This window comes from Ochotona curzoniae, unplaced genomic scaffold (assembly GCF_017591425.1).
Source record: "Ochotona curzoniae isolate NIBS_2020 unplaced genomic scaffold, NIBS_Ocur_1.0 contig_517, whole genome shotgun sequence".
NCBI classification, from domain to species: Eukaryota; Metazoa; Chordata; class Mammalia; order Lagomorpha; family Ochotonidae; genus Ochotona; species Ochotona curzoniae.
This window is the reverse complement of record NW_024466454.1, coordinates 4,576,114-4,602,972: the sequence shown is the minus strand read 5'-3', so window position 1 is coordinate 4,602,972 and position 26,859 is coordinate 4,576,114. Positions and strand designations below refer to the sequence as shown.

The following is a 26,859-nucleotide window of genomic DNA, read 5'->3' as shown; positions in this document are numbered from 1 at the left end:
TAGTCAACCAGTCCTGATTTTGAGGACTAATCATGCAGTCATTTTTTGCCCTCATTTGAGCTGGATGGTGTGTTCAGCAGGTGCAGGCTGATCTGGACTGGCCCTCAAGGAGACTTCAGGGAGTCTGCTTACCCCAGGGAAGAAAAGCCCCTGCTGTCCCCTGTGCCAGTGCTGTACAACAGCTTCAGCCCACAGGGCTGGAGAGGTGCTTCCTGGGCGGGGTGAAGGGTAGCAGACTCTGGGGTTAAGCCCCAAGGAGCAAGGACCCCAACTTCCTCCAGGATATTAGAGACAACTTCACAGGTGCCACCTCAGGATGGGAGGGACATGGGAGTGGGAGCCTGGGGGAAGCAGAATAAGGGTAAGTGCTGGGAACCTGTCAGTCTGAGCTTCCTCGGGCTTTCTGGGGATCAGTGAGATTTGGAGGGAAGAATGTGAGAGGCCTAGAGGGCTTAAAAATTACTTCACTTTATAGAAAAAAAAGCTGCAAGGTTTTTTTTTTTTTCATTTATGTAGTTACCTGTTTCTTAGTACCTTTTAACTCAAAAGTATTTTGGAAAATTAAACCCATTGTTAATTAGGCCACAAATTTGGTACTGCAGTCTCCTTTTAGTAGATGGTGGTAGTGGAAATTTTATTGTTGTCTGGTGAAATATACATAACATTTATAATTTTAATCATTCTTTTTATTTTTGAAGTGTTTAATGTAAGAGGCAAAGAGAGGCAGGGAAATTGGGCAATTAATTCATTCCCCAGATTTCCCCAACGAGCAAGGGCTGGGCCAAGCAATAACTAAGAGCTAGAAACTCAATCTAGGTCTCCCAGGAGGGTAACAAGAACCTAACCTCTGCTTGTTTTAAAACTTAATTTCAGAACCATATTAAATTTACAAAACAAACATTGCAAACTAGTACGAAGGACTTGCATTTATTCTATATCCCAACATCTTCCTCTATGAAGATGTTAGTGTGTTTTTATAACAGTCTGAATCCACACCCAACTTCTAATATTAACGTCTTACGTTAGTCTTTTATCACAATTAGAGACCCAATGTTTTGAGCCTCCACCTGCTGCCTCCTAAGGGAGGCATCAGCAGGAAGCTGGAAGTGGGAGAGCCAGGACTCATCCAGGCACTTCAGTTTTGAATGTGGGCCTCACAGCTTAATATCTTAACAGCTGGATCAAACATTCTTTCTGGCATTTTTAAAAAAATATTTATTCATTTGAAAGAATTACAGAGAGAGGAGACAGAATGAGAAAAATCTTACACCTGCTGGTTCACTCCTCAAATGGCTACAATAGCTGGGCTAGCTCAGGATGAAGCTAGCAGCTCAGAACTCTAGTCAGGTCTGCCACAAAGGAGGCAGGAACCAAGTACTTGGGCCATCACCCACTACCTTCCCAGGCATGGTAACAGGGAATGGTCTTGCAAACAGAGCATCCAGGGCTCGGACTGGCACTCTCATGTGGGATACTGGCATCACAAGCCATGAGTGAAGTTATCATGCCAGCTCCCTTTTAGTCATTTGTAAACACAACTTAGTAGCATTAAATATAGTTGCATTGTTTTACATATATCACTACCATCCATTCTCCCCAACTAAAACTCTGAGCTCATAAACATTTTCCTAGCGCCCTTTCTCCCAGCCCTGGACACCCACTGAGCTTCTTTCTCTCTCCTATTTTGCTGATAGTGAGCTCTTCCCACCATCCATTTGACATAGATGGGGCTCTTGGAAACAGCACACAGTTCGCAGTTCTAGGGTCCCAGTGTAGGATCCCAGCCCAGGCAGAATAGTATGTTGAGCTTTTGTTGGTAGTATTCTCTCTGTGTGTGTAGTGAGATGTGTGTTGTTTTGTCAGTGGGCAAATTGGTGTCCTCCTTGGCATGGGTTCTGCAGGCACAGCTGGAACCTGGGGAAAAGGGACCCTCTTCCCCAGCCCATGGCATGGTTCTATGGAAGGGGGCCTGCCACACTGCACTGGGTTGTCCTATATTCCAGAGGGTAGAGCCAGTGTTGCTATTGTAGCCTCAGGGAATTGGTTAGAACTTCAGCCAATTCATTAAGCCAACCAGGTATCAGAGCTGCATTTAAGATGGCCCTTTTCCTTGCTGGAGAAAGCACTGCTGGTGTAGGGGAACTAGGGAGGGTCTCAGATGTTGAGACCCTCCGAGTGCCAAGCACGTGTTAGGCCTGAGGAAAATGCCTTGTAGGGAGCGCCACTTGTGTCCTGGGACTAGCAGGTGGGAAAAACCACTCGTACTTGGACAACTCCTTAGGAGGGATTATCAAGGCCAAGCATGGACCTTGGTAGATGACTTGGGAAATCCAGGAACGTGCTGCCTGGTGCTTTATTGGTGGGTTGCATCATGGTTCACAAAGCCAAACCCTGTGATTGACACTTGTGGATTCTCCAAGCCTGAGAGCACTTCAGAATTGAACCAGTCAACTATTGACACTACTGTGTAGCTTCAGGAAGGGCAAGCTGCACTATTTCCGCACATAGGCTTGCCCTGGTCAGTGGCTCGGAGTGTGGATTCCCAAGCAGAGGGAACTCAGTTTCACAGCATTCCCACTCAGTACCTGTGAGATGCTGGTGGAGTCACTCACCCTGGGAAACCTATGTTTTGATCTCACAAGGTGGCTTGGCTCCAGTAGTGTCTGTAAAGGGGCAGGCAAAGGGAATGACTGGTGCCCAAGGAGCACCTGAGCAGTGCCAATGCCAGTGTCATTAGGAAGGCAGTGGAGAGGAAGGCAGGTGGTGGCTGCAGCCCAGGCCTCCTCCTGCACAGACCAGCCATGCTCCCACCTCAGAGACCTTGCCTCCCTTAGGTTAAGGCTGCAGAAGAGAGGCTTAGTGATATGGATGGGATGTGGGGTGCTGGTTGGTAATCCTTGTGAAATACTTTAAAAATGTATGTATGAGTATGCATACATATGCATATGAGAGGGTGTTTACAAAATATACAGAAAATGGTATTAAATTATGCATTTATTTTAGCACAAAAATTTTGAAGGTTGCAATTTCCAGAATGTACATTTCTCAAACTTTTTGAAGACCCTGTGTCTTGCATGGATTTCAAAATTTTTGCATAAAAATAAACTTCACATTTCTATAAACCTTTTGAAGTACTGACATCAGATACACATATCTGTAGCTTCATCTACAGATACAAATGTATATATGTAAACTTGGACAGTCTTCAAAAAGTTCATGAAAAAAAAATGCATATTATTAGGCCCTGTGCTATAGCCTAGTGGCTAAATCCTTGCCTTGCATGTGCTGGGATTCCATATGGGCAGCAGTTCATGTCTCAGCTGCCTCATTTCCCATCCAGCTCCCTGCTTGTGGCCTGGAAAAGCAGTAGAGGATGGCCTAACACCTTGGGACCCTGTACTTTTGTGGGAGGCCCAGAAGAAGCTCCTGGCTCCTGGTCTTGGATTGGCTTAGCTATGGCCATTATGGCCACTTAGGAATAAATCAGTTGATGAAAGGTCTTTTTTCTCTGTCTCTCCTTCTCTCTATAAATCAGACTTTCCAATAAAAATAAAATAAATCTTAAAATACATATTATTTTAAAAATACACATGGATTTCAAACTCTATTCACACCAAAGTGAACTTAATTTTTTTTTAATTTTACTTGAAGGCAAAGAGAGAGATGGTCCCATCTGTTAGTTCCCTCTCAAACACTCACACAGGCCAGGCTGGGCCAGGCCAAAGCCAGGGGCTTGAAACTCAAACTTCAAGCGTTGTATATTGGTGGCAGGGGTCCAACGACCGGAACTACCACCTGCTGCGTCGTGGGGGCCAAATTAGCAGGAAATTGGAAGCACAGATGGCACTGGAACTGAGGCACTTGGATGGGGTGTCCCAAGCAGCATCCCAACCACTACATCAAATGCCAATCCCTAACCTTATCTTTTCATTTCATCCTTTCCATGAACTCTCAAAAGAAACCTCAGGTGCACATCTACACACACTCACACTCACCTGTAAATAAAAGAGCAACCACACATGATAAAAATCGTGGTTGCCTTGAAACCAGTAATGCAATGAGAGCAAGCTGATTAGTGAATTTTGCTTCAGTGTTTTAAAAAGATTTTTTTCTTCTTTGTTTTTAAAAATTTATTTTATATTTATTTTATTGGAAAATCATATTTACAGAGAGAGGGGTGACAGAAAGGTCTTCCTATGCTGGTTTTTACTCCCCAAGTGGCTGAAATGGCTGGAGCTAAGCCAATGCAAAGCCAGGAGCCAGGAGCATCTTCTGGGTCTACGATGTAGGTACAGGTTCCCAGGGATTTGGGCCATCCTTGACTGCTTTCTCAGGCTACCATTAGGGAGCTGGATGCAAGAGGAGCAGCTGGGACATGAACCAGTGCCCAAATGGGATCCCGGAGCATGCAAGGTGAGGACTTCAGCTACTAGGCTACCATGCTGGGCTCCAGACCTTTGCTTCTTAAGTGGGTAGGTGGAGAGAATTCACGTCACTCCAGGGACTTGCTGAGAGGACTCCTTAGCAGAATGCAGGTGAAAGTTCCTGGCTGGCAGAGGGCCTCTGGCCTCTGGCATGGCCCTGTGCCTGGTTAGAGCACGCGTGTCTCCTGGCACCATGCAGTAGGACCCCGAGGATGGGAACAGATCCGTGGCACTGTGCTGTGAGCCCTTATAAGAGGCAATGGATGGTGCTGAGGATGAGGCAACCTGGAGACCCCCCTCTCAGCCAGTCCTGCCAAGTCCACTAACCACTGCCCAGCGGGAAGGGTGAGAACTGGGAAGCCTGGGGCTCTTAGTGGAAGGCTGGCCTGCCATGGACCTAAGGCTCTTTGCGGCATTGGTGCTGAAGGGCAGCTGGGCTGCAGAGATGAGTGCAGACCCCACTGAAGCCCCGGGGACCTTGCCATGGCTTTGGCAGAGCATCTCTGCATGCGTTTCCATGGACCCTTTCTGGTAGGGATTCCAGAAGGCACATGGAACAGGACTCTGCATTTGTGGGTTCAGCCTGCACAGAGAAGGCAGCGACTTCCTAGGAGTGATCTTGAGGTTCAAACCAGGAATATCATAGAGCACTGTGAAGAAGTAAGCTCATAGAGGAGGCAGGGCTCCCAACTGAGGAGGCAAGGGGGAGCTGTGTGCCCTCCACCTATAGTGGCCATCAGGGAATGGGGACACCTGGCTGGACGGAGGCCACAAGGAGTCTATTCTTTCCAATCCTGCAGTTACTCCCTGGGTTCAGGTTGGCTGCCTGGAGCCCCAGTAGATAGAATGCCATACCTTGCAGGGCCAGGTGGGAGGGCAGACACAGCCGACCCCACCTGTGTATCAGGTGTTCCTACCCATGCTGGGCCATGCAGAGGTGCAATGAGGGCAGTAGCCATGTCCCACTGCCCAGACTCTGGTAGGTACCTGTGTCTCCCTCTCTCAGGTTGCCACTCTACAAAGCCTTTGAACCTGAACTGTCTCCCAGCTGTTTGCCAACATTTCACCCTGAACTTTAATTTGTAGCAAGCAGAGACAGGGAGAGGGAGTTGCTTTGTGACTCATGACGTCACATAGGCAGAGGAGCAACAGAACCACAAATAAGGGACTCCACTTGGCAAAAACCAGAGTGCTTCAAGGCTATTCTTGGAAACTGAAGCATCCCGTCTTGCTACTTCCCAGAAAGTACAGAAACCTTTCATATTTCTGGCTGTGTTGGTTTTATTTCTATTACATACCAAACTCCAAAAAGGCAACAGCTAGGCAGTGGCAAGCCACAGAGACTTCAGCCAGAGCTAGTCACCCAGAGCTAGTCACCCAGGACCCTCTGAACTGGACACATTTTAAACATTTTGGTGGCGACCAGGGAATGGTGTCTACCAAACACACCACTTCCCTGGACAAAGGCCTGAAGTTCAAACTCTATGACTGATTCCAAGAACAAAGTTGACCTTTCTAGTTCATGGTCAGCACAACCCTGAACCCTGCATCTTTTCAGCGTATTGCTCTGAAAACACTGGGACCCATTTTCTCTGTGGGAAACTTCAACTTGGAAGTGAAGAAGTGCTGTGTCCCCAACTACAGGACTGGGAAGTGGGTCTTTTAAATGGAAACAGCCTGGATCCTCTGGGTTTAAGGTGCTTATGGTTCCTGTCTCTGGGAGATCATGCAGTTATGAGTCACATTGCCTTGCTTCCCTTCCTCTTAGTGATGTTTGGTCCTTTTTGAAGTTCTCATGGAGCTGCCAGGGGCCTCATCCATCACCACCCTGATCTCGCTTATCCCCCACAGCTCAATAAAGGAAATTGGTCATGTCCCCATTTCCCAGATGAGAAAGCTGAGGCTTAGACAGATGAGATAAGGTGCCTAGCATCACAAGTGCCTGAGACCAGATTTACAGCCAGTTCTGTCCAACTCTGCATGTCCCAAGGGTCCCGTGTGAGGAGAGCTGCCCACTGTGGGTGTCGAACATCTCGTTTACCTCGGAGAGCTGATTTGTAAGGCTGAGAGGAGACCGTTTAGCTCTGGGGAGGCAGGTCTGAGCCTGGTACGGGCTGCTGGGGTGCACGTCCAAGGCTGTGCTTATCGTCTCCTGTCCAGCCATCTCCCCCCACCTCCCCTTATCTCCCTCTAGATAAGAGCCGGTTCCTACAGCTCCCACGCCCACCCAGGGCCCTCTGCACAGGCACCACCCTTGGCTCTTTCCCTGCTGGAGTCTAAGATTAAGTTGTTCATTTTTCTTTGGGTGGGGGAGGAGATGGCTGGGAAGAGACAGGTTCTTCCAGTTTGTAAATTATCGTCTGGCAGTCAGGTCTGGCTTAATACCTCTCACCAGAGCATGATTTTAAACTAAAATAAGGTGGCAACTTGGAGACTTGATTTGCTAAATTGTTTTTCCTTCCCAAATCAAAGCAGACCCTTCTTCTCTCCCTTCCCCTTCTCTTTTGACTCTGTACGGTGTGGTTGCCAAGTGCACTGAAGGCTCCCCAGGCCAGGTCTAGCCACCACTGGTATTTCTCTCTTGTCCTTTCATAGCCCTTACTACAAGGTGAAGGGGACCAGGTGGCTCTTAGGAAATAAGGCACAAAGGCCCAGCATTTGTGTGGCTTGCGTGATGCCATGTGTGTGTGGAGGGCCAGAAGTTCTACAGGTGGTTTTCTCTGCACTGCCCACCTCAGACTCTGAGCAGGGTCCAGGTGGCCTGTATTGGCAGACTAGCTGCCACCTCCTTTGCTCAAGGCTGGACATAGCAGTGGTCCTCAGGGCAGATAAAGCGTATGAGAATTCACAGGCGCTGGATGCCATTCTGGGTGGTAAGTGTTGTACGAGGCGGTGGGGGGGGGGTGAGCTGAGAAGGAGGAGGCAGTGTTTATGCAAGTGATGCCAAAGCAGGCGCCATGGACATCACAGGAGCCGAGCAAGGGGGCTGTGCAGGATCCATGTCCCGGCTGGTCCCGCCCTCCCAGTCCTTTGGACATGGACTGCAGTAGGCTGGTGGGGCCTTTTCTGAGCACTGGGATCTGGCTAAGGTGTGGCAGTCAGCTGGGCTTGGAACAAAGACTGATTGCTAGTCTCTCTTCACACAGTGTCTGATGCATGGGCAACTCTTGGGAAGGGCTGTCAGTGCTCCTTGCCAGTGAAATCTGCCTGGTATTACCCTCTCATGGTCCTTCTGCAAGCTCTGGGGTTTGGGTGGGCACCTCCCATTTCTGGCCCCTGCACTTGGTTCTCTTCCATGCGCACTTGACTTTTGTCTTGTGATCAATTCTGCACCCACCCGTCTTCCTCCAAACTGCCAAGCACAGCCCATTGCTGGCTCTCTCAAGGTGCCTACCACCCTAACATAATGCTGTATTCTGGCTAAGGCACCAGGAACTGTTGTTGAATGAGTAAGAGATGAGGGAGGAAGATAAACACCTGCTCTGCCTTTAGTCTTGGGTGCCAACCCCAGCCCACATGTGCCCTTGATAACTGCTGCTAAGGCTGGGAAGCTGCCCTGAGGGCCGCGTGCTGCCACTGCTTGCTGACCTGCTCTCCCAGGCCCTTCCCAGAGGTGTGGGGAGGCATTGGAACTCAAGGTGTGAGACCTCCCCCCCCTTCCCCTCCCCCCCCCCCCACTGCACAGCTAGGGCCAAGTCCCCAAACCCTGGTCCTCACCAGCTTTTGGTTCTTGAGAACAACAACAACAAAAAAAGAGGAATTGGCACTTTGGGAAATTGACCTTGTGTTATTTTTGTTCCTTTGCAACTTAAATGGTTTTCTCCTGAAGGAAAAAAATGCTTGAGGTTAGAATGGTACAGAGAGGGAAGGGGGCCACGGCCAAAACCCAGGCGAGCTATTTTTGTGATGTGAATGAACAACCAGTCCTTCTATCTGCTTGAGTACTTGTCCCAAACAGCTCACAGCCTGGCCTTGCAAAGCATAGGTGCCTGCTGTACTGGGCCAATGTCTCTCTCTCTCTCTGTGTGTCTCTCTCTCACTGAGAAAGTTTGTGCTTCCAGCAGGTACCAGATAGAGGATGCTGTTAACCATTTGTGCAGGGGAAAGACCTGCCCTGGTAACTGATAAGAACTTTTTATTTGCCTATCTCAGGCCAGGTGGGGCAGTCATGACACCTGCAGAGCGATGTAGTAGAAATTGGGTTTTTCTCCCTTCAGGGCACTAATGTCATGTGGCTGGGTGACATTCATCTTAGTGAACCATTTGCAGCCTGAGAAGGGGAGTTAAGTGGAGATGGGAAGTGGGGGGCAGGGGTGCTAAATTCTAGTGTACTTTGCTGGCTTTTGCTTTATGCTAGTCACTGTTTCCAGAACTATCTTGAGCACAAGAGTGACCAGGCTCCATGGACGTCAGCCAGGGTGTAGCTCTGCGTAGTCTGCAGTGGTTTGCAGCCAGGGAGGAGAGTGGGAAGCTAGAGAGGAAGAAATCAGCAGCCAGACCTCATTGCCAGGTTGCATGTTCCCTGTGGACGACTTATGGTTAGTGTTAAGACTGAAGGTAAATGGGGTTGGTGTGTGGCACACCAGTGAAGTTGCCATTTGGGATGCCTGCTTCCTAAATCAGAGTGTCTGGTTAGAGTCTCAGCAGTGTGCTTCAGATGCAGCTTCTGGCTGAGGCATGCCCTGGGAGGCAGTAGGTGATGGCTCAGGGACTTGAGTTCCCTGCCACTCACATGGGAGATCTGGGTTACGTTCTAGGATCCTGGCTTCAACATGACCCAGCCCTGGCTATTGTAGGCATTTAGGGAGTGAATTAGTGAATTCAAGATCTGTTTCTCTGTTTTTCTCTCTCTCTTTCCTCCCACTCTTGTTTCTCTGCCTTTCAAATAAAAATGAATTTTTTTTTTTAAATTGAAGAATTAGGGACTGGTTTGATGGCTCAGTCTACTTGCAAGTGCTAGTGAACCATATGGGCACTGGTTCGTGTCCCAGCTACTCCACTTCCCATCCAGCTCTCTACTTATGGCATGGGAAAGCAGTGGAGGATGGCCCAAGTAATTGGAACTCTGGATCTACATGGGAGATCCAGAGGAGACTCCTGACTCTTGGTTTCAAATTGGCTCAGCTCTAGCCGTTGTGGCCATTTGGGAAGTGAACCAATAGATGGAGGATCTTTGTTTTTCCTTCTCTTTATAAATCTTCCTTTCCAATAAAAAAGAAACCTTAAAATTTTTGAGAATTAACATTTAATAGCATAAAGGGATTTTATTTATAGCCCTCAGCATCCTTCTTCCCCTTCCTTGTCTCATGATCCATGAAGCTCACATTTGCCTTTGCCTCCCTTTGCAGGTGTGTCATTTCTCCAGGTACTTCATGGTATCCTCCCCTGCGCTCTCCACGCCTCTGCTCCACACAGCTCCTGAGACATGGGAGAGAACGAGGACGAGAAGCAGGCCCAGGCTGGGCAGATCTTTGAGAACTTTGTCCAGGCTTCCACATGCAAAGGTACCCTGCAGGCCTTCAACATCCTCGTACGTCAGCTGGACCTGGATCCTCTGGATCATAGAAACTTCTATTCGAAACTCAAGTCCAAGGTGACCACCTGGAAGGCCAAAGCCCTGTGGTACAAACTGGACAAGCGGGGCTCCCACAAAGAATATAAACGAGGAAAGTCATGCATGAACACCAAGGTAAGGGGTGACCTTGCATGGGTGCTTGTTGTCTGTGCAGGGTGCATAGGTTGGCCTTGAGAGGTCAGGGGGTCATTCCTCTTCTTCCACCCTAGGACCTTAATGGCTGTGAGGGTGATGGTTGGATTGATTTTGTTCAGCTGAGGGGTCCTTTGCTTACGAACACTCAGCTTTTCCTGTGTCGGAGTTTGCACTTTACCCTGGTGGCCTCAACATCCCTTCTTGTGCCCTCACCAAGGGAAGGGAACCAAAGCCAAGGTGGAGAGAGGACCTCACAGAGGCTTAAGCTCCTTCTCCTCTTCCTACCAGTAGGACTTGCAGCCCCTGCAGTTCATTGAGCAACTGAACTGTCAAGCTGGGCGCTTCACATCTGTGATCTCACTGCACACCTTCAGTAGACCTTTGACCTGTATTAGAGATACAGAAACCAAAAACATTCAATGATCTTGCTCAAGGGCATATAACTGAAAGGCCACCTTGGTTTGTCCAATTCCAGAATGTTAGCACCAAATCCCACGGAGGAGCGTAATTAAGGTAGTGTTCCCTTTGGAGCAAGCATTTTTAAAAGATCTCTGGTTTGTAATTAATGGGTAAGGAACAGGTGTTTTGTCCTCACTGCCTTTTCCTCCCTCTCATTCTCCTGTCCTCTGCCCCAACCTGTTCTTTGCCTGGATCATATCTGTGCTCAGGATCCCACTGGAAGATAACCTTCTGCAAACTGTTCAAACTTTCCATCTTGGAAAGGGTTGGGGAACTGGGGCTGAAAAGAGTATAAACAGGTTCAATGTCCCTAAAGTATGCCACACCATGTGGGGTAGCCAAAAGTCAAGATTTCTCCACTGGCCTTTGGGAGCTGTCAGCCCCGGCCGCTGCTGCAGGCTGTGTGTTTAGGTTAAAATCCCATGCACTGCATTTAGACCTCACAAGAGGTAGCTCAGTCAGAGCCCTTGGAATTCCAGTCAGTGCCAATCCCAGGACAAGGGGATTGAACTCTCCATGGCAATGGGGACTGTTGTGCATTTGTTTTGGTGATGGGGAGCTGGTGTGTTTGCCCTGAGATACGGCTGCTTTCCACCATCCTGAGGGAGGCAACTGCCAATCCCCTGGGAGCCTGGGGTGTGCTGAGACTGGATGCCGCATGGGAGTGCATTCCATCAGTCGGAAACAAGCAATCACTTCAGTCCAGAACACAGTATCCATCAAGGCACCGCTGCCCAGAATCTGCCATGCTCCCACAGTATTTGTTAAGGCACCTCTGCCCAGAACCTGCTATGCTCTGGCCTTAAGCAGAGAAGATGAAGGACTAGGAGAAAAGGAGGCAGAACAAAGCTGGGAACTAAAGTCCCGGGTGACACTCCTGCCCTGTGTCTCCCTTCCTAGTTATTTGAATTTCATGGTCGTGGTTCTATGGGTAACTTGTTAGAGGAAGGAGAAACTTCCAGTTTTCAAGACATCGCCCTTCTCAGTAACCATATGTGGTTTTGAAATTTCCAATGGAAACTAGGTGGCCCTGCTGCTGTGTAGGTTCTCACAGTCTTTTCAGAGTTCCTGTTTGTCTAGGCAATGGCTATGCTCCATACACCCCCAGTGCAGTGTGGCCGTTGAGGAACTGTCTTGGTGTTCTGGAGACCCTCAAAGTCAACTGGCAGAGAGTGGGCTGGAAGGTTGGCAGGGGCAAGGTGCCCTTATTTCAAAATTCACTGCCTGATTGGTTGCCTCACCTGTGGAGCCAGCCCTCGTGCCAGCTTGGATGGCTCCACTTCAAAAGCTTCGTGTGATCAGTGGGTCACCAATGGCACTTGCTACAAAGGAAAAGTTAGTAATGCTTACTGGGCATTTTGAAATCTTTCTTACAAAGACAGTTCAAAGTATGACAGCCCATGTCATCCAAGCCAGCTGGCCACTGGGATGGTGGAGACAAGTGGTCTGGAAGCATGGATTAAGACTGAACAGCTGAACATAGCAGAGGTGCAGCTCAGATCCATTCATTAAACTCATCAGCTTGCAAGAGCCAGAAGGCACAGGCACCTGGGGGCTAGCCGTTCCATCTCCTCTTGGATCATTGGCCAGGAAATAATGGGAGGTCTGCATTCTTCCTTCCTGCACACAGACTTTTCTCTTCATCAACAAGTGGTTTCTACTTCCCATCTTTATAGCTTCAGGATCCAGTCAGGCCAGGATCATTCTCTCCCAGCTCAGCACTGCAAACACTCTCAGGAGAGGATTCTGATGAGCTGGCATCTGGGTTGATTATGGCAACTGTGATCCGGCAGCACTGTGGGGCCTTCCCTGATGGCATGGGGGAGGAGCAGGTCCCAGGAATGTGGTGGGGAAGGTGCATGCAGATTAGCCGAAGGTGTCCTCTATGGAAACTGTGTTCTGGTTGTGGTTTAGGCCCACCCTGTGTGGATGCCTGGTTCTAAGACACAGTGTTTGTGCTTCTTGTTCTTAGTGGTATAAAGCACAGAGCTGGGCTACTACTCGCTCTTCCAGTGTAAAGTCAGAGTCTATGGCTCAGACATTCAGGTATGTTTTGGTGCAGTAGTGTATGCTGAATATTAGCCAAACAGGAAATACAGGGCCCGAGCGGAGCTGTGGCTGCTCACCCATGTTAAACCAGAGAGTGCAGATGGGTCAGGGACCAGGCACCCATCCAAGCACCCAGGGATCTGCAGGTGAAACAGGAATCAGTGCAGTTCAACCAGAGTCCTGTCTTTCCACTGACGTGGACACATTTCAGAATCATCTGGAGCAGGCTGGGGTGTCAGCATTTCACAAGTAATCATCACCCCCACGTACCACTGGGGTCATGCCATCAGTGAGGGCCTGTGTGCACTGGTGCTGGTGGTGGGAGACTGGGGAAGAAAGGTTCTGGTAGATGGACCACAAAACAGAGAGACTGCCCTCCCCAGGTCTCCAGGGCAGATGTTAGTTGCATAATCCAACTTGGGATCCTTGTTTATTATTATTATTATTATTATTAATGAGGATTTTGTTGGGCCCTTTGTCGGGGCCCTTTGTCATTCTTTCCCCTGGAATGGCTTTGTTTGGATTAGAACGGGGTGAACCCTGGCTCTGGCCAATTAGCTCAGCATGGGCTGCTACTTCTGGATAACACCTGGCTCAAACGTCAGATGAGTGGCATCAGCAGAAGAGGCTTTCCAGAATGTGTAAGGCATGCTTTGGTGTGCTTGTTGCCATAATCACAGATCGTGGATCCTGGTCACTTTGCATAGAAACCTAAAATGTTAGAAGGGACTTGAGGGCACAGCCTCTGCATTTGATGGATGACAGGTGGGAGCTAAGGCTAGCGAGTGGCATTGCTGAGATCTGGCTTGCTTTTTGTTGTTTTGGTTCACTGACTTCGTAAAAGGTGTTTACAGTGCCTTATACCTTACAGGGCACTTGATAGGAAGTATGGTTCAAAGCATGAATGAATTCTCTCTTGACCTTTCCAGAAAGGAGGCAGAAGTAATGTAATTATTTCCACATTTAATCACTTAATCATTTATGGGATGAAAAATTATTGAGTAGCTACTTTGTGTGCCAAGCACTTGTTTAGGTATCAGCCATGTAATAGCTCTGTGGCTTTGGGCAAGTTACTCAACAACTCTGATCTTCAATAGCATTCTCAGTTACATGAGAATAATAATGGCACCCCCATTATGGAGTTTCTGTGGGGAGTAAATCAGGTCATCATTGTAAAGCATTTAGAGCTTTGCCTGTGCATAGTAAATAGTCACTCAGTATTTAGCCTTTAGTTGCATTAATGACCCACGTGTTTTGACAGAAGTGTGCATATTGGTATGTAGCAGTCTGGAAAAGCAAGTGACTATGTCTGGGGCCGTCTTGGAATGCCTCCTGGAAGAGGAGGTGTGAGGTCGAGTTTGGCGGGGGAGTAGGAGTTTGGTAGAGCTAAGGGAACTGCTGAAGAGAATACAGGCAGAGGGCTGCGTGATGGATGCAGTGTGTGCTGTTATGTGATGGAGAGGAAGGTGGTATGGGACTGGGAAGGAGTCATTGCCGGAGAGAGCTGTGTGCATGGATGGTAGGAGGACTCGAAGAAGAGAGGCCTCCAGGTGTCTGGCCGTAAAGAGCAGGTCCAGCCTGCAGAGCCTCTGACAGGGAGCTGCAGAGCCCCAGTCTGCTCCAGGGTTCTTTCTGCCCCCTGCTGGGAGATTGCTCAGAGATCACAGGTAAACAGGACTGCAGAGGGAGTGCTGCACGTTAGGGCCATAAAAGTGAACTTGGAGGAAGTGACTCACAGACTCTTGTCCCCACTAGAGTAGGAGTGGCCCATATAATAAAAACTCCTGTGCCATCTCTGTAGAAGGATATGTCTGAATATGGCAGTTCCCAGCAGGGTTACTCCTCCTTGTCCCCGAACATGACTCTTGTCCTTCTTTACCTCTGTAGTACCTCCCCACTGTGCAGCCCAGACCCAGGCTTATCCTCAGAGTTGCCCTGTCACGTGGTCACTGCCCTGCCTCAGCAAAGCATGGCAGGGTAGACGGGAGTGAGGAGGTGAGTGTGTGAGAGGTGGACAGGGTGAAGTGGGGGTAGAGGGTTGCTATCTCTTGGCCTGGATAAGCCCATCTGGCATTCCTGACCTCTGAAGTCAGCAACTGAGACTCTGCTGGCATCGGTATGTGCGGTACCACTTCGCCTAATATGGACAGGTGCACTGAGGACAGATAGCATGGAGGTTGGTCCCCAGGGTGCAGATGTCTGAGCTGGTGGAACAGAACTGCAACAGACTTCACCTTTGTTCACTTTACCTGGCAATGGACTGCTGGCACTGTTACTCTCAATAGCAACTGGCTTGTTTTAGTGGCCACACTTGTCATCACGGCACCATGGGGACAGCACGTATGCAGGCTTGGCCTGAGTATGTGCCATGGGCAATACCCATGAGTCTCTGTGAACCCCATTGTCCATAATATTGTATTAAGAAGAAAGAACCCTCTTGTTTGGCTACCTTCATGAGAAGCAGTTAATCCAGACCCACAGTGGTTTGTTTTATAAATACATTTTACAGACTTACAATATATTTTTGTGAAAAAACTAATTTTCTTCCTTTATTAAATGTAACTTTGCTTTTGGTATTCTTGATTCCCTTTCTCAATTAAATTTTTTTAAAAAGATACATTTATTTGAAAGTCAAAGTTAGAGAGAAGGAGAGGTAGGGGAGGAATAGAAGGGGAGAGAGACATCTTCCATCCTTTGGTTTATTGCCCAATGGCTGGCAATGGCCAGTGCTGGCCCAGAAGCTTTATCTTGATCTCTCCCATGGGTGGCAAGAGCCCAAACACCTGCTTTTTGCAGACCACTAGCTGGGATCTGGATCAAAAGTGGAATACCCAGGACACAAGCATGCGGTAATGGGATGTCAGTATCACAAACAATGGCTTCCCTTGCTAAGCCACAACACCAGCCCCCAACTTACTATTGACTGGCACACAGAGATTGTACATTTTGCGGTATACCGTGCAATGTTTTTACATAGTTATATGTTGTACAACTGTCCAATCATAATAAATACATCCATATCCTCAACATCTGCTTTGATGGTGAAAACTTTCAAAATCCTTTCTTCTGGTTTTTGTTATACTCACACACAGTTTACTATTTTTATCTGTGGCCAACCTAGTCTGCAGGAGCATGCCAGAACTTCTTTCTCTGACTTAGCTATAACTTAGTTTCTGTTGATCAACCCTTCCCCATTATTGCCTCCCCTCACTCTCCCTAGCCCCTGGTAACCATCATGTCATGCATATCTTTTACAAAGTCAAACTTTTAGCTTTCTAAATGTGAATGAAATCTGTTGTTAGAACTGACACAATGACATTCTCTTTATAGCTAAGTAGTACTCCGCTACTTGTATGCACCAATTTTCTTTGTCCGTCGAGCATTGGATGGATACTTGGTTGGGTTTCATTCCTTGGCCATGGTGAGTGGAACTGCAGGAAATGTGGACGTGCACCTACTTCTTCAACAGACTGGTTTTGTTGTCTTGGTGTGTTTTCCTGGGAGTAGGGCAGCCACGCCCTATAGCGGTTGGATCATTAGCTCTTTGAGGATCTGACTTCCGTATCATTTCCTTCAGTGACCACAGATTCACACTCCCCTCGCAGTGGGCAGCGGGAATCTTGGCTCCACAGCCTCACCAGCACTTGTTTTCTCTGCTCTTCTTAAATAGCATCCAGCTACCTCATTGTCATCTCAAGTTACTTTTCCTGAATAGTGATGTTACGCATCTTTTCAAGTTGGCCATTGGTGTGTCTTTGTGAAATGTGTGTTTAAAGCCATTGCCCTGTATTTCTATTTTTGTTTTCTATTGGGTTGCTTTAGTCCCTTGTGTATTTCAGATCCTAGCCATTTGTCAGGAATACAACTTCCAAACCCTGTCTCCCGTTCTGTTGCTTGTTTCTTCACTCTGTTGACTATTTCTTTGCCTTGAACAGAAGGTCTTTAGTTTGATGAAGTCTCCTTTGTCTAATTTTTGTTTTATTTCCTGGGCTTTTGTGGTCTGATTCAAAACCTCCTATCACATCCTGATTTCCTGAAGCATTTCCTCTGTGCTTGCTTCTGGTAGCTTCTGAATGGGGAGTCTAACATGAGGTCTGGAGTCCATGTTGAGTTGACTTTTGTGCAAGGTGGGAGGCAGGTGTCTGGCTTCAGCCTTCTGCAGAGGAAATCTCATTTTTCCTGCACGTTTACTGAAAAGACTGGAAAATTTTTAATGTTTAAGAAGTTGCAAATGCTAACCTGATTTGATTCTCACACATTCAGATCAGAATGTATATTAAGCTATCATTTTGTATCCCATAAACATGTAGAATTAAAATGTTTTTTTTTCTTGTTCTTCCCTATTGTAGAAATATCTTAACAGTTTTGCTTTCTGAATTTTAAAAACTGAGTATGTTTATGGTAAAAAAAAATAATAAATAGGATAAGAAAGTACAGTAGGAAAGACGTCTCTCTTCCCATGCTTCCAGTTCCTCCCCATGATGGGACTTTCCTCCCTTGTCCCTGCCCCTGCCTCAGGGTCTTACCTGTGTGTGCACCTGTATGCGTATTTGTGTCTGTGGGGTAGGTTTGGTGCCTCATTTGCTTTTAAAATGGAAAAAAATGTACACATTTGTTCTGTATTTATTTGAAAGTCAGCATTAGAGAGACAGACAGAGATCTTCCAACCACTGGTTCACTCCCCAAATGGATGTTAGGCCAAACACTGGGCCAGATCAAGGCCAAAAGCCAGGAGCCTCATGCAGGCTTCCTACATGGGTAGCCAGGGACCACATATATGCGCTACCCTTCACTGCTCTCCCATGTGCATCAGCAGGGAACTGGATTGGAAGTAGAGCAGCAAGGACACCAACTAGCTTCCATATGGGATGCCAGCATTGCAGACAGTAGGTTAATCTGATGTGCCACAGTGCTGGCCCAACGCATACTCCTGTCACTCAGAAACGTATCCATTGAGATCGCTTCCTTTGGCTTTTCCACGTGTAACCCTTTTCTCCATGGCTGTGATAGATTCCTGGTTTAGGAGGCTGCTTGGATTGTCCCTATTCACCATCACTTTGCATTGAAAGACATTTCCTGACCCCCACTTTCTGTGCATCTAATGGAATGACTGGGGCCATTTCTGAGAAAGCATATGCATGGTGGTGAACTAACACAGGCACCTTTGCTGCCACACCCCTGGAGTGGGTGCTTCCATGAGTATTACAGGGAATCCAGAGAGCCTCCTTCGTGGCAGGGAGACCCCAGCAGCAGGTGCTGCCAACTAGATTTCTTCAGCCTTACAGGCTGGTCGTGGAGGGACCTCCTGTGAGTCCTGGAGCACAGTTTACGTAGCCTTGAAGGAGGCCGCTGAGTGAAAATCTGTTCAGCACCAGCGTGAACCATGTCTCTTAGAAGTGTTTCTACCTCCCAACACTTGCATCATTAAGAAGCTTTTTGATCAGTGAAGTTGTGTGGTCTTTTCTAAAAAAGGGAACACATTAGAGTGTGTCAAATAAAATACGCTTATATACGTGACTGAAATTTCTCATCAAATAATGGGAGCTTTGAAGGTTTGCGTGGTGGCTCAACATACTGATCTGCCTTGCAGTGCTAACATGTCATATGGGTACCAGTTCTAGTCCAAGCTGCTGTACTTCTCATCCATAGCTTGTTGATAGCCTGGGAAAGTAATAGTGGATGGTGGATTGAAGATTTTTTTTTTCCTTCTGTCTCTCCTTCTCTTTGTATATCTTTCAATAAACAAACCTTTAAAAAGTAACTTTTTTTTTGAGGGCCCCAGTCCCTGGACAATCTCTGCTATTTAAGCTGGATGGGAGCTTAAGCAAACACCACCACCTCCTGGGAGTCCTCCCTGACCCTCTTCTCACGTTTTTCCTCCTCTTTTTTTATGCCCAGTCAAGCTTTGATGATGTGCAGGCTCACAGACACCCACCATTGTCTTGCTGGGCAGTGTCCCATATTAATTGCTCTGTCTCTGTTCCTCTTGACCTTGAGACCCCTGGGGACATGGCCTCATCCCAGCCTAAGGACAAGATGCTAAGAGACTAGAGTAATCAGCCCTGTGGCTTATGGAGCTGTATTCGGAGCCATCCTGGTGAGTGCTGGTATCTGCAAGCTTTTGGCTGTGGGCTTGTAGGGGTCAGGAGCCACCAATCCCTTCATTTTTCTTCCCTAAGCTTCTGTCCAGTTTTACATCTGAGTCTTACTCCTCTGTGTGCCTCCACCCCAAGGGGCAGGGATGGTGACTGCAGCCTTGTTTTGGCTTGCACCCTCATAGAGCTGCTGGTGGAGTTCTCCAGGGGGATGGAAAGTAGCCAGCAGGCCTTGGAGTCTGAACATCTCAGCATCCTCTTTCTTGGAGAAAAACAAAAACTCTAGCTTGCAGTTCCCAGCCCAACCAGGATTGCACAAGGCCCCGGGGGTGGTTGAGGGGAAGGATGCTGTGGCCAGGATTGTCCAAACAAGTGTGTGCTGCTATGCAGGGCACGGGGAGTCATAGAGCGGTATCACGCTCTGCTCCAAGAAGCAAGGATAGCCCTCACTTCCTCTTCTGCTCACCGGAGACCCCTGCTGTGCTTTGTCTCATGGTACAGACCTCTCGCAGCTGAGTGTAGGCTGCGGCTAGAGTCCTATCGGCATGGAGCTGGCTGCATCCTGCTGCACTGGGTGGGGTGGCAGGCTGCAGATCCTGTGTGTTTCCTTGGGCTGAGATGGAAAGGACTGCATTCAGCTGCAAGGAAACAGACAATAATAAATAGTGCTTACTATATTTTTAACAAGAAGTCAAGAGAGACACGATGGTCATAGGGTTAGTTACTAAATCAGTGCTGTCCAAGAGAAATACAATGTGGGTCACATACATGATTTCAAATTTCCGGTGGCTGCATTTAGAAAGTACAAAGAAAAGGTGAAGTTAATTTTGCTATGTCCATCACTTGTTGTAACAGAGATGATTACTGAATTAGGCTGGACTCTTTGAATATCAAGTTTCTGAAATTTTTCATGTGTTTCACAGTGCATTACAATTCAAGTTAGCTACCTTTTGCGTCTCAATTCAGATAAGCTACATTACAAATATTACCTTGCTATATGTGGCTAGTGGCTCCTAACTTGGACAGTGAAACTTTTCCTCATATGGGTCATTTTGAAAATACAAGGTGGCTGCTGTAACTCCATATCCTACATTTATTTCCAAGACAGGAAGAAGGTTGAAAGACAAGGTTTCAGTTACCGCTGTCTCCTTATCACATAGGCAGAAATGTTAAGATGTAAGCATCATGGGGCCGGGAGCTTGTGTCAAATGTTCTCTGCTGATCCCCTAACATTTTATCGAATGTCTAACACCTGGTAGGTATTCATCACAGGTTAACTGCTCAAAAGCAGGTGCTTTAGGGTACCTAGAAGCAGATCACCAGTCACCACCTGTGAAAGGAAAGGGGCTGAAGGAGGATAGGGCTGAGGAAGGATATGCCAGAAAGCCAAGTACCTGCCAGGTTTTTAATACGTGGGTCCTTTTCTAACTTGGCAAAGTTTGGCAAAGGAAGTGGGTAGAAGACCACTTGGTTCTCGGCTGACATGAGATGGTTAGCTAGAAACTCCCAGCCCTCTAGATAACAAATGTGAACACATATCCTGGTAAAATATTGAATTAGATAACGCACACTATTGTGGGAGGAATAGTATAGGGGAATAGTACATGTCCTCTGTGACTATGACACGTTTCCAGCCCTGTAAGCCCATCAAAAGTTGAGAAATCAGGCTGGTGTTGTAAGTTAAGCCACTACCTATGACACCCACCATCTGGATGCTGCTTGGAAGTTCCAGCTGCTGCACTTCAGCTCCCTGCTAACAGCCCTGGGAAAGCAGTAGAACATGGCCCAAGTGGTTGGGCATACTGCATCTATGTGGAAGATCCAGAAGAAGTTCCAAGTGCCTGACTTTGGCATGGTCCAGCCCAGCCATGGAGGCCATTTAGAAAATAATCTAGTGGATGAAAGATCTTTCGCTCCCTTTCTCTCTGCAAGTCTACCATTCAAATAAGTGTATAAATCCTTTCTTTAAAAAGCTGAAAACACCATAAGTTGAAAATGCATGTAACACTTAACCTACCAAACACCAGCATTTAGCAACATAGCCATTTGTGTGTGTGTGTGTGTGTGTGTGTGTGTGTGAGAATCCACACACACACATGCATGTCTATGCATGTTGAGGCCATTGTCTGACTCAAGCAGCTATGCGGCTCCTGGGAAACAACAGCCAAGTGTTGCTGCCTGTACTTTAGTTCCCTGGCCACTCAACCTACACCTTGCCTCCCACTCGCTTGGTGGTTTCAGGGCAGCTAAATGTATCTGTGGAAATCTACCATGGATAGTTTGTTCTCAAGACCTCGTCTCCAAGGGAGAGCCCCCTAAATCTGGGGGATATGGAGGGTGGGGACAGGGGAAATTCCATGAAGTCCAAATCTGTGGCCGAGTCCCATCTATGACACTGTCACAGCCGTGTTTGCTGTGCACTGCTTGGAACTCCTCTCCAGCTTAAGAAAAAGACCAGTTGTGGGTTTTTTGTTTGTTTGTTTGTTTGTTTGTTTTGGTGTTGATGTTTTACATTTCCATGTGTCTTTTCTAATACCTGCGAAATATATTTGTAAATATACATGTAACTTGTCATGTTAGTCATTTTCCGTGTGCAGTTCACTAGCACTGATGATATATATAGCATTGGGAGCCATCACCCATGTTTATTTCCAAAGTTTTCCATCACCCCAAATGCAAGCTCTGTGGCCACGAAGTGGTGAGCCCCATTTCTCTTCTCCTGTCAGGCAGCTTCTCTGTGTGAACTGACCTTAAGCTCCTCTTGCTCTGTAGTCTCTGGCCAGTCTGTGTGGTTCACCTAAGTGGGATCGCGTGATGTTTGTTTTTGGTGTTGACTCGTTTCCCTGAGCATAATGTCTTCAAGGTCCAGTCATGCGTGCGTGTGGCAGAACTTCATTTTGTTTCTTTTTCAGCTTAATCGTGTTTATTTTCTTCAAAACAACTGAATCGTCATCTCAGCATGAAAGCATTGTTAAGCATAAGACGTATTACATTTTTTATTGTAAGTTTTCAAAACCTGGTGTGCAATTTATAGAACATCTCATTCAAATGCTAATTTTTAGAAGATTTATCTATTTTTATTACAAAGTCAGACATACAGAGAGGAGGAGAGACAGAGAGGAAGATCTTCTGTCCAATGATTCACTCCCCAAGTGACTGCAATGGCCGATGCTATGCCGATCCAAAGAGCCAGGAGCCAGGAAGTTCCTCCAGGCCTCCCACGCGGGTGCAGGGTCCCAAAGCATTGAGCCATCCTCTACTGCTTTCCCAGGCCACAAGCAGGGAGCTGGATGGGAAGTGGAATTGCTGGGATTAGAACTGGCACCTATATGGGATCCCGGTGTGTTCAAGGCGAGGACTTTAGCCACTAGGCCACGCTGCCAGGCCCCAAATGCTAATTTGTAAGAAGATTTGTTTCTTGGGCCTAGCTAGATAGCCTAACAGCTAAAACTTCACCTTGCATACATGCCTGGATCCCAAATGGGGGGGGCTGGTTTGTGTCCTGGTTGCTCCACTTCCCATCCAGATCCCTGCTAGTGGCCTGGGAAAGCAGTTGAGCATGGTACCCTGCGCCCACATGGGAGACCTGGAGATGCTTCTGGCTTCAGATTGGCTCTGCTCCAGTTGTTGCGGCCACTCAGGGAGTGAACCAGCAGATGGAGGGTCTTCTTCTCCGTTTCTTCTCCTCTGTTCTGTGTGTCTACCTTCCAATAAAAATAAATAAATCTTAAAACAAAAAAATGTTTCTTTATTTTAAAGACAGAGTTAGGGAGAGAGAGAGATCTCTTTTCCACTGGATCATTCCTCAAATGGCCAGAATGGCTGGGGCTGGAATAGACTGAAACCAAACACCTAGAACTCCACCAGAGTCACCCATGTGAGTGGAGGGGCCCCAGCACTTGGACTATCTTTCTCTGCCTTCCCAGATGCGTCATGTTGCAGAATTGAGAATCTGCTGTTAAATAGTAACTTAGTAACTTCCCCATCCTTTCTCCCCGCCCCCACCAGGCCTGAGGCGTCCACCTTTCTGCTTCCTGTCTCTGAATTTGAGTCATTAGGCACCTCAGAGGACTGGAATCAGATGGTCTGTGTACTTTCAGACCCAGTGTGATGTCCTCAGGGTTCGGCTGTGTTGTAGCCTATGTCAGAATCACCTTCCTTTTTAGGGATGAATACTGTTCTAGTGTCTAATAGACACTGTTTGTTGATCCGTGTAGCCTTCAGTGTAGCTCCATTTTCCCTGCCTTTTGGTGATCACAAATAACGTTGTCACAACGGCCGGTGTACAAGTGTCGGTTTGAGTCCTTGTTTTCAGTTCTTCAGGGCGAATGACTAAGAGTGGGTGTGCTGAGTCATACAGTAATTCTACTTTTATGTTATAAAGAAACAACCCAACAGCTTTCATTTACCTTTGTTTATTAAAACATCATCATCTTCTTTTTTTTAAAAAAAGATTTATTAATTTTTATTGGAAAGGCAGATATACAGAGAGGAGGAGAGACAGAAAGGAAGATCTTCCATCCAATGATTCACTCCCCAAGCGGCCGCAACAATTGGAGCTGAGCCAATCCAAAGCCAGGAGCCAGGAGCTCTTCCAGAAATCTTCTTTTTAAAAAGACTAATTTATTATACTTGAAAGGTAATGTTACAGAGAGAGAGGGAAAAAAGCAAAAAATTGAGATTTTTCCATCTGCTAGTTCACTCCCCAAATAATTGTCATGGCCAGAGCTGGGCCAGTCTGAAGCTGCGAACCAGGAGCTGCTTCTGGATCTGCCACGTGGGTGCTTCCAGGCACTTGGGCCATTGTCTGCTCCTTTCCCAAACCATCAACAGGGACCTGGATCTGAAGTGGAACAGCCAGGACTAGAACCAGCACCCACATGGGATACCGGCACTTTAGGTGGAGGATTAGCCTTCTATGCCACTGTGCCAACCTTATCAATTTACCTTTATTTTTTAAAATTCCGTGCCTGGATTAACTATTTTATGGTCATTTATTCTCAAAGTCTGCTGCATGGGTGTCTGTTCCATGGCAAGTGTGGGAGATTCAGCAGAAAAAAAGAGAAGGAAGTCCCTGTTCTCTTGAGGTTGATATTTCTTGTGAGCAAGAAACTCTGTGTGTGTGTGTATATGTATGTATGTATGTATGTATGTATGTATGTATGTATGTGGTAAGTACTAGGGAGAAGCCAAAGCCTCAGAGAGAAGTGGGCTATTGTTGTGCAGATAGCATCCTGGGAAGGCTTCTATGGGATGGCAGTCCTTGAGGTGAGACCTGGGGGAAGTGAGGTGATGACCACGTGGCTCTAGGCAGGGAATGAAATTGTCGACAGCAGGTGCAAAGATGCTGACAAGCAAGTGTGCTCAGTAGATTCTAGAGGCAATGAGCAGACTCATGGGCTGGTCAGGGGTGGCCAGACAGAAAGAGGGTGCCTGAATGATGATGCTGACTCAGGTGGGGAGAGCTTGCCATGCCTCCGACAATGGGAGCCAGCAGGTTGGGGGCAGCTTGCCCAGGTGAGGGCACACCTGGCTGCACAGCCACAGCACATAACACGACCCAAGGAGGACCGTGTTCATTGCTTTGCTCATTCACTCTTTGACTACAGCCAAGTGTCTTAGCTGCTGGGTATCAGAACTCAGAGAGCAGAGTGCCTGAATGGTGGGATCACAGCTGGCAGCTTAACACACTGCCACAATGCCAGACATTCATGATGAAACTTCCACTCCTTTCAAGGGCCCACATGAGAGGCTCTTCAGCAACCTGGCTCCTGCCCACTGCATCCCCACCTTTGTCTTGGATCACTGCCTGCCTTGCTGCCTTCACTCTAGCAGCTATGGCTACTTCAATGAGTTCTGTGACTGACAAGGAGCTTTCCTGCCTCAGGGCTTTTGCACTTGCTGAAAATCTAGCTGTTTTCCTGGACAGCCACTTCTCATCTCTTAGACACAACTTATTACTGTTTTAGCTGAAGGTTTTAGCCCGTTCTCAATGCACAGTTCAGGAGTATTTAGGACACTCCTGTTGTGCAGCCATCACCACCATCCGTCTCTAGGATGCTGCTCAGCTTGTACAACTGAAATTTTGTGCCCATGAAGCAATAGTTCCTCATACCTCTTCGCCCTTTCCAACCTTGAAAATCAGCATTCTGCTTCCTGGGTCTATGAATCCCATTGCTCTAAGGACCTCCTTGAAATAGGGTCATGTAGAAGTTACCCGTTATGGAACATGTTATTTCTCTTAGCAGAGAGACCTTAAGGTTTGGCCATGTTATAACCTAATTCACGACTCCCTTCTTTTGCAGGGCCAGGTAATGTTCCAGGGATCTTGTTCAGTAGTTTCCAAGTGTGTAGACCACACTGTGTTTGTCTAGCCATCAGTCAATGGACTCAGGTTGCTTTCAGCTTCGGGTTATCGTGTACAGTGCTGCTGCAAACAGCAATGCATGGAGACCTCATCAAGGCCCTGCTTTCCAGTTGTGGGGATATGTGCCCAGGAGCAGAATCGCTGGTTTGCATAGTCATTTCCTACATGTGATGTTTGGAGGATTTGCCCTGACAGTTTCTGTCCCAGTGGCACCATCTTACATTGCTGGCCCTAGGGCCTGGGTTGCCAGCATCTGCCAGCACTTGCTTGGAGGGCTGTCTGTCTTCAGCCGTCCTCATGGGTGTCAGGTGGTGTCTCACCAAGGCTTGGATCTGCATTTTCTCTGACGATTAATGATGTTGAGCATCTCCTCATTCATATATATCTTCTCTTTTGCATATTTTAATTATTTTTTTGAAAAAATTCCAGCTCTTTGTCACATTTAAATTCGTTTGCTATTTTGCTGCTGATTCTTATGAACCCTAAAATCCAGAAATTTAACTTCCTTATCCTCAGATGTGTAATTTGCAAATATTACATTTGACTGTGTTCATATTAGCCTTTGATGTGTCCAAGTTTGATATTTTCATGAAGCCAAGTTTATCTGTTTTATTGCCTGTGCCTTTAATGTCATAACTAATAAATCATTTTCAAATCCCATCACATGAAGTCTTTGCCCTATCTTTCCTTCCAGGAGTTTTATAGCTCAGCTGTTATGTTTAGGTCTTTGGTGCATTTATTTTAAAGATTTATTTATTTATTTAAAAGGCAGAGAGAAAGAGAGAGAGATCTTTTATCCTCTCACTTGTTTACTCCTGAAATGGCTGCAGCAGCCAGGCCAAAGCTAGGAGCCTGGAATTCCATCTGGATCTTTCATGTGGTGACAGTGGTCTGAGTCCTCAAGCCATCCTCTCTTGCTTTCCCAAGCACACTAGCAGGAAGCCAAATCAGAAGTGGAACAGCCAGGACTTGGGCTAGCAGTCTGGTAAGAGATGTGAATACCCCAGGTTTAGTGCAGTTTAACTCACTACACCACGACATCAACCCCTGCCTTTGATCCATTCTGAGTTAGTGTTTGTATATGCTATTAGGTGAGGGGGTGATACAGCTTTCTTCAGACCCATTTTTAAGTCATCTTCTGGCTTCTTTTTCTCAGGCCCATGCTCCATGTAATCTAAGGACTTGTCTGTGACTGACTGTGTGTCTCTCTTCCTAGGCGTGCTTTCTTGGAGGTGGTCTCAGCCACACTCACCTGCTACCCCCACATTTCCATCTCTGGCCCATCCTTCCCTCTTGAACCCCGTGGCCCTGCCTAAGAAACTTCTTTGCAGCTCCCTCCCCATACCTTTCAAAGTGTGCTGCCCTGCTCCCATCTTTGTTTCTCTTCCTCTGTCCTCTCAAAGTTCCAGGGGCTCCATAACCTACCATGGCCATGAACTCCATCTCCCTTATGCCTGTGCAGCTGACCAAGAGTCCAGTCCTGCTGCCCTCATCTTAGTTATTCTATCCTAGCAGGTCTCCACGGTCGCTCTCCCCATTTTGGCCAAGGGACTGCCCTGTTTCCTCCCCAAGTTCGCAATGCCCGCCAGCCTCTGGCCTGTTCCCTGCTCTGGAACAGTGGCTGTGCCCTGCCACATTGTCCTTCCCCCAAACACACCATTACTCACAACTCGGTCCCAATTTAATAGCCACTTGTGCATGCGTGGTCGGGTTCCGACTCCAACCCAGCCTGGAGGCTCTCCTGCCTCTGACATT

General features: G+C 47.4%; 1 protein-coding gene across 4 annotated transcripts in view; it reads left to right on the top strand.

The window, feature by feature from the left end:
* Positions 1 to 26,859, top strand: part of MICAL2 (microtubule associated monooxygenase, calponin and LIM domain containing 2) — a 131,772-nt gene that overhangs the window by 36,787 nt on the left and 68,126 nt on the right. For all 4 annotated transcript variants that reach the window (XR_005884764.1, XM_040989101.1, XM_040989098.1 and 1 more), the window contains one exon: positions 9,773 to 10,113. Coding sequence is in view for 3 of the 4 variants with exons in the window: in XM_040989101.1 (XP_040845035.1) it covers positions 9,850 to 10,113 (264 nt within the window). In the remaining variant the exon portion in view is untranslated. The remainder of the gene's footprint in view (positions 1 to 9,772; positions 10,114 to 26,859) is intronic.